This window comes from Lycium barbarum, chromosome 2, assembly GCF_019175385.1.
Source record: "Lycium barbarum isolate Lr01 chromosome 2, ASM1917538v2, whole genome shotgun sequence".
NCBI classification, from domain to species: Eukaryota; Viridiplantae; Streptophyta; class Magnoliopsida; order Solanales; family Solanaceae; genus Lycium; species Lycium barbarum.
Genome location: NC_083338.1, coordinates 141,862,012 through 141,869,486, shown reverse-complemented (window position 1 = coordinate 141,869,486; position 7,475 = coordinate 141,862,012). Strand labels below are relative to the sequence as shown.

The following is a 7,475-nucleotide window of genomic DNA, read 5'->3' as shown; positions in this document are numbered from 1 at the left end:
AATTATACATTTGATTAATTAGGACTAAAGATTATAACAAGAAATATACACGATCACAATATAATTAAATATTATAATGCTTATAACATGATCAAGTAAACTTGGTAGACTATTTGTTTATCTCCATTAGTATAAGTTTTAGGTAATTGAATAAGTAGAACGTAACTATACATTTAATTAGGACCAAACATTATAACAAGATATATACACTATTATAATATAATTAAATAATATAATGCTTATAACATTAATCAGGTAGACTTGTTGGAATATTTGTCTAATTGCGTTAGTATAAGTTTGAATTATCGAATATAGAGTGTAAACATTTGACTGGGACTAAGAATTATAACAAGAGTTGTTAACACAATATGCTCAATCTACTAGTTAGTTCTTGAGTTGGGGTTTGAAATTTGATGTTTGGGTTTGGGGTTTAGAATTTAGGGTTTGGGTTTGGGGTTTAGGGTTTGGAATTTGGGGTTTGGGGTTTGGAGAATAACAAGATATATGAACTACCAAAACTTTATGTAAGTTCGATTAAGTAAAATGTAATTATACATTTGATTAGGTCCAATGACTATAACAAGAAATATACACAATCATAATATAGTTAATCAATATAAAATCAATACCATGTTTGGTAGCTAGTTAAGAGACAAGTTATTCATATATTAAAATCTTACATAAGTATCGTGTTTGGTAGCTAGTTACGATGTTCGGTCTACAGTTTAGAAACCAGCATAACTAATACATATATAAGTTATGGAGAAATTTACGCATAGTAAATGTTGGAGTAATTAATACGTGAATAACTAAACCCTCCATAACTAATACCTACATAAATAAAACATAAATTTCTTCATAACTAATTCATGTATAACAAATACCTGCATAACTCTAAACAGCTACCAAACGACCCTTAACATTACATAACTAATAATTATGATTATATAATTTTTAAATAAATCACATTAATCCTCCAAACTTAGTTAAAGAGTATTAAAGACTTGTAATGTAATTATTTATATGAACGTAAATGTCAAATCTCCATAACTTAAAGTAATAAATTAATATAATAAACACATATGACTCATCCAATCTCATTTAATGCTATAGTCCAAAAAAGATACTATACACAGTCATTTTAGTCCAAAGACAAATATCAGAGGTAGCCATAAGGCTACTATACTAGTGTACTCATTTCTGTGTACACACTTCCCCAAATTTTGTTTTCCCTCCAAAGAAAGAAGACTTCTCTTCCTCCTATTCTAAGCATTTTTCGGTGGCAACAAGAACAACCCTTCACTGGTTTTTTTTTTCCAATCTATTTCAAAATTCTTCATCTATGGCTGAAAAACAAAAAGGAAAAGTTTTTCTAAGACCATCAAAGACCGTAGAAAACTTTGATGATACACCCTTATGGAATCATGTGAAAGTTATTCAACTTGCTGCTGGTGGTGGTGGAAATAGGACTTGGTTGTGCAACTATTGCAACAAAAAGGTTACTGGATCATATTATAAAGTCAAAGGACATCTTTTAAAGCTTTCAAATCATGGGGTTGAAGCTTGCAAACAAATAAGTAGTGATGTATACGCGGTTTTAAAATTGGAGCATGAGCAAGCTGAAAGTAAAAAATTATCCATCCAAGTAAATGCTAGAAAAAAATCAGATTACATTTCACTACCAGAAGGTTCTGATTTAGAACAACAGAAAAAAAGGAAAGGTGCAGAAGGTGGAGGTATTGAAAAAGCTTTCAACCTTCATCAAAGAAATACGGCGGACAAATTGGCAGCCCGTATGTTCTATGCATCAGGTTTATCATTCAATCTAGCAAATTCTCCATACTTCAAAAAGTATTCAAAGTTTCTAGCAGATAATCCTTTAGCTGGTTATACTCCTCCAACGTATAATAGGCTTAGAACGAGTCTTTTATCTCAAGAAAAGATGAACATTATGACAAAATTGCAGCCAATTAAAGATTCATGGAAAAAGAAAGGGTTGTCAATTTGTTCCGATGGATGGTCGGATGTTAAGAGACGACCATTGATAAATATAATGGCGGCATCTAGCGGGGGACCAATATTTTTAAATTCCATTAATTCAAGTGGAATTGTGAAGGATGGTGACTATGTTGCTAATCTATTTGTTAAAGCAATAGAAGGAGTTGGTTCGGAGAATGTTGTTCAAGTTATAACAGATAATGCAAGTAATATGAAACTTGCCGGTAGTATCGTAGAGCAATCTTTTCCTCACATCTTTTGGACACCATGTGTAGTTCATTGTTTAAATCTAGCATTGAAAAGCATGTGTCAACCTTCGGAAAAATCAACTCACTATAAAAATTGCAAGTGGATGGTAGAGTTGATTAGTCAAATGAACAATCTGAAAAATTTCGTGGTGAATCATGACATCGCTCATTCTATCTTTAAAAAATATTCGGATTTATGTATGTTGAGAGTTGCTGAGACAAGGTTTGCTTCACATATTATCATGGCTGATCGTTTTCAAAAAGTGAAGAAGTTTTTAGAGCAAATGGTGATGGACGACGAATGGAAGCACTACAAGGGAGATAAGGTAATTGAAGCCAAAACACGTGACATTAAATCTCTTATAATGAAAGATGAATGGTGGGATAAAGTTGACTTCTTTTTAGAATTTACGAAACCAATTTTATCTATGCTTAGAAATGTCGATCTTGATTGTCCAAGTTTACACCTTATATATGATATGTGGGACACAATGACCGAGAAAGTGAAGAAAATTATTTTTGAGCATGAGGGGAAAGATCTCCTTACCGGTCAATCGGATTTCTTTGATACAATTCACGGAATTCTTGAGGCTAGATGGAATAAAAGCAATACCCCATTGCATTGCATGGCACATTCTTTGGTTCCAAAGTACTATCATGAAACATGGCTCAAAGGTGAAAATGGGATTCGAAGATTTCCACCGAATGAAGATAGTGAGATTTCTTTCAATAGGGTAGAGTGCTTCCGGAGATATTTTAGAAATTCAAATGAGTTCAAAAAAGTTTCTCTAGAATATGGAGCCTTTTGTAGCGGTAGTGGTTATTTTGGTGAGCCTCATGTTATTGAAGCTATGATGTATGAGGAACCTCTTTCTTGGTGGGCGAATCACGGCGTTTCGGCTCCTCTTTTGCAAAAGTTGGCTTTCAAATTGCTTTCACAACCGGCTTCTTCCTCTTGTTGTGAAAGAAATTGGAGCACTTATTCTATGATTCACAATATCAAGAGAAATAAGTTAACAACTACAAGAGCTGAAGATTTGGTGTTTGTACATTATAACATACGTTTTCTCTCTCGCAAGAAAGAAAAATATACGAGTGGTCCAAGCAAGTTTTGGGATTTGGGTATGTGTACAATTTCTTAAATAATTTATTGTATGATAAGTTTTATCCCTTTGAAACATTTTAATATTTCTAATTCATTTTCATGTGGTTCTAGGTGGAGATCATGTCGATATTGATATTGATGAGACTTCTAATAGTTTACTTGAGCTATCGATGAATGAACCACAATTAGAAGGGGTGATATTTGGAGAGGAATTTGAAGACTTGGAGGAAGTTGAAGACATGGAAGAAGAAAGCTGATTTGAATATGAGTTGACTCTTTATTTATGTCTTTTTGAACATGACTTGAAGTGTATATAATATAAGTGATAAGTCTTTTTGAACATGACTAGATTCTATGTATAAGTCTTTTTGAGCATGTCTCTCTGTTGATGTCTTAAACATATAAGATTTCAGATCTTACTTTGTTTAAATTGGCTTATTTTACTCCCATTTACTTTCCAAAGTTATTTTCTGCATCTTGATTACTAAAGACTGAAGAGGCAAAGCTGTGGAGCAATATCAAGAGTTATGCAACTCTTGGAAGATAAGTTTTCTTATGTTTTATGTTAATTTCTTTTAATTATCTTTGTTATACTTTAATATGTTTTTAATATTTAGTTTGCTACTTTGTTGTGTGAATTGTAGGAGAAAGGATGGAATATTGTCCATCTCGGAGCACGCAGTCTAGCACCTAGTAGAATGGAAGATTGAATCACATGTCTCGTACAAACTACATGTAAGTGCTTCCACAAAAAGCTCTCATAATCTAGGCATATTCTTGTAGCTATATTATTAGAATTTTGAATTATTTTTGTCGAATCCCCGCACCCGTATCCGTACCCGGATCCGTACCCACGAATCTTAAAATTTAGATCATGCCGAGTCCGACCTCTAGATCCATACCCGTATCCGACACCCGCACCCGAGTCCGAGCAACATAGCCAGTGGTTACTCCGACAACCCGTACCGCTGTGCCACTGGCTGAGAAACCTGCGAAGTTCACCGGTGCCAACTTTAAAGGATGGCAGCAGAGAATGTTCTTTTGGCTTACCACCCTTGGTATGCAAAAGTTCACCAATGAGGACCCTCCCGTGCCTGCCGCCGACATGCCTGACAACCAGAAGTTCATGGTTACCGAGGCTTGGAAACAGGCTGATTTTTCGTGCAAAGGCTACATTTTGAGTGCCTGAGAAGATGATTTGTACAACGTCTACAGTGCAGTAGAGACCTCCAAAGAACTGTGGAGTGCACTCGAAAAGAAGTACAGAACCGAAGATGCTTGCTTGAAGAAGTTTGTGGTTGCCAAATTCCTAGACTACAAAATGGTGGATGGAAAAACTGTTGGAGCCCAAGTTCAAGAGCTTCAACTTATCTTCCATGACCTTATTGCTGAAGGTATGGTAGTGAATGAAGCATTCCAAGTGGCTGCAATGATTGAGAAGTTGCCAACCTCATGGAAAGATTTCAAGAATTATCTTAAGCACAAGAGAAAGGAAATGAAGTTGGAGGATCTTGTGATTCGTCTCAAGATCGAGGAAGATAACAAAACCGCTGAGAAGAGGTACCGTAAGAGTTCACCAATTGAAGGGGCAAGTGTCATTGAAGATGCTGCTCCGAAAAAGAACAATAAAAGGAAGAGGCATTCCAGAAAGGAGAAGCACCCTAACAAGAAAAAGTTCAAGGGCAACTGTTATAACTGTGATAAAGCAGGCCATAAAGCTCCCGACTGTCGTGCCCCCAAGAAGGACAAAGAGAAAAACAAGGGTCAGGCAAACATGGTGGAAGATGTTGATGACCTGTGTGCAATGTTGTCTGAGTGCAACCTGGTTGGTAACCCAAAGGAGTGGTGGCTGTTAAGAAAGCATTTACAACCTACACTCCCGCTGGACCCGAAGATGAGCTATACATGGGAAATACTGCAACAGCCAAAGTTGAAGGATATGGAAAGGTTCTGTTGAAGATGACATTCGGCAAGGTGCTGACTCTCAACAACATCATGCATGTTCCATCAATTAGGAAGAACCTAGTTTCAGCCGCACTACTCGTGAAAAATGGGTTTAAGTGCGTGCTGGTTAGTGATAAATTTGTACTTAGTAAGAATGATATGTTTGTAGGAAAAGGCTACCTCACCGAGGGCCTTTTCAAACTTAATGTAATGGTTGTTGCCAGTATTAATGGAAAATCTGCTTCTTCTTACTTATTGGAGTCAAATAATTTATGGCATGTTCGTTTAGGACATGTCAATTACAAAACCTTGCGGAAAATGATTAATCTTGAAATATTGCCTAAATTTGAGTGTAATATATCTAAATGTCAAATATGTGTTGAATCAAAGTTTGTTAAGCATTCGTATAAGTCTGTTCAAAAGAATTCAAATCCTTTAGACTTAATCCACATTGACATTTGTGATATGAAGTCAATACCATCTCACGGTGGGAAAAAGTATTTCATAACTTTTATTGACGATTGCACTCGATATTGTTATGTTTATTTGCTAAACAGTAAGGATGAAGCAATAGAAGCATTTCAGAAATATAAGAATGAAGTCGAAAATAAATTGAATAAAAAGATAAAAATGATTAGAAGTGATAGGGGTGGAGAATACGAATCTCCTTTTGCATAGATATGTTTAGAATATGGAATTATTCATCAAACCACTGCCCCTTACACACCACAATCCAATGGAGTTGCGGAAAGGAAAAATTGGACATTGAAAGAAATGATGAATGCTTTACTAATAAGTTCCGGTTTACCGCAGAACTTGTGGGGGAAAGCTATCCTTACGGCTAACCGAATACTCAACAGAGTGCCCCACAGCAAAACACAATCCATTCCATATGAACTATGGAAAGGAAGAAAACCCAACTTGAAATATTTCAAAGTGTGGGGGTGTTTAGCAAAGGTACAAATTCCTTTACCTAAAAGGGTAAAAATCGGACCAAAAACTGTGGATTGTGTTTTTATTGGATATGCTACAAACAACAAAGCTTGTCGGTTTTTGGTTCACAAATCCGACAATCCTGAAATTCATGTTAATACGGTAATTGAATCAGATAATGCTGAATTCTTTGAAAATATTTATCCGTATAAGATTGAATGTGAGTCGTCAAGTGAAAGATCCAAACGACCGCGGGAAGAACCAAAGGAAAGGACACCAAGTGAAGAGGATCCAAGGCGTAGCAAACGTCAAAGAACATCTACTTCCTTTGGACCAGATTTTGTGACATTCTTGCTTGAAAATGAGCCTCAAACATTTAAAGCAGCGATGTCTTCTTCTGATTCAGCATTTTGGAAAGAGGCAGTCAATAGTGAGATTCAATCAATCTTAGATAACCACACATGGGAAGTGGTTGATCTTCCTCCTGGAAACAAGCCTTTAGGTTCTAAATGGATTTTTAAAAGGAAAATGAAAGCTGATGGCACTATTGACAAATATAAGGCAAAACTTGTAGTCAAAGGTTATAGACAAAAAGAAGGTCTTGATTATTTTGACTCATACTCGCCTGTAACAAGAATAACATCCATTCGGGTGTTAGTGGCTCTGGCCGCGGTGTATGGTCTTGAAATTCACCAAATGGACGTTAAAACAGCTTTCTTAAATGGTGATTTGGAGGAAGAAATTTACATGGAACAGCCCGAGGGTTTTGTGGTTCCTGGTAAAGAAAAGAAAGTGTGCAAACTTGTAAAGTCTCTTTATGGACTTAAACAAGCACCCAAACAATGACATGCTAAATTTGACCAAACCATGTTGGCAAATGGCTTTAAAATCAATGAGTGTGATAAATGTGTTTACATTAAAAACACTCCAGGCCACGAAGTCATTGTTTGTTTGTATGTTGATGACATGCTGATAATGAGCAAAGATATGGCAGATATAAATGCTACAAAGCGCATGCTGGCTAGCAAATTTGACATGAAAGACTTAGGAGTTGCTGATGTAATCCTAGGAATCAGAATTCATAGAACTCCACAAGGTATAACATTATCACAGTCTCACTACATAGAGAAAGTACTTGACAAATTCAAGTACTTGGATTTCAAGATTGCCAGAACTCCAATTGATGTGAGTTACGCACTTCAAAAGAATGAAGGTGAAAGTAAATCACAAGGGGACTGTGCGAGAGT

The 7,475-nt window shown here is 35.8% G+C and overlaps 1 protein-coding gene across 1 annotated transcript; it reads left to right on the top strand.

Annotated features, from left to right (window-relative positions):
• Window positions 1–1,342: 1,342 nt before the first annotated feature.
• On the top strand, window positions 1,343–3,608 carry LOC132629044 (uncharacterized). Its single transcript, XM_060344788.1, has 2 exons — window positions 1,343–3,368; window positions 3,463–3,608. Exons 1-2 carry the CDS (start codon window positions 1,343–1,345, stop codon window positions 3,606–3,608), a joined length of 2,172 nt encoding a protein of 723 aa, XP_060200771.1.
• Window positions 3,609–7,475: the final 3,867 nt, after the last annotated feature.

Excerpts from the sequence above, each read along its gene's own strand:
- LOC132629044 (XM_060344788.1), top strand. The coding sequence starts at position 1,343 with ATGGCTGAAAAACAAAAAGGAAAAGTTTTTCTAAGACCATCAAAGACC. Across the intron at positions 3,369-3,462 it reads AAGCAAGTTTTGGGATTTGG|GTGGAGATCATGTCGATATT; the intron begins GTATGTGTACAA and ends ATGTGGTTCTAG.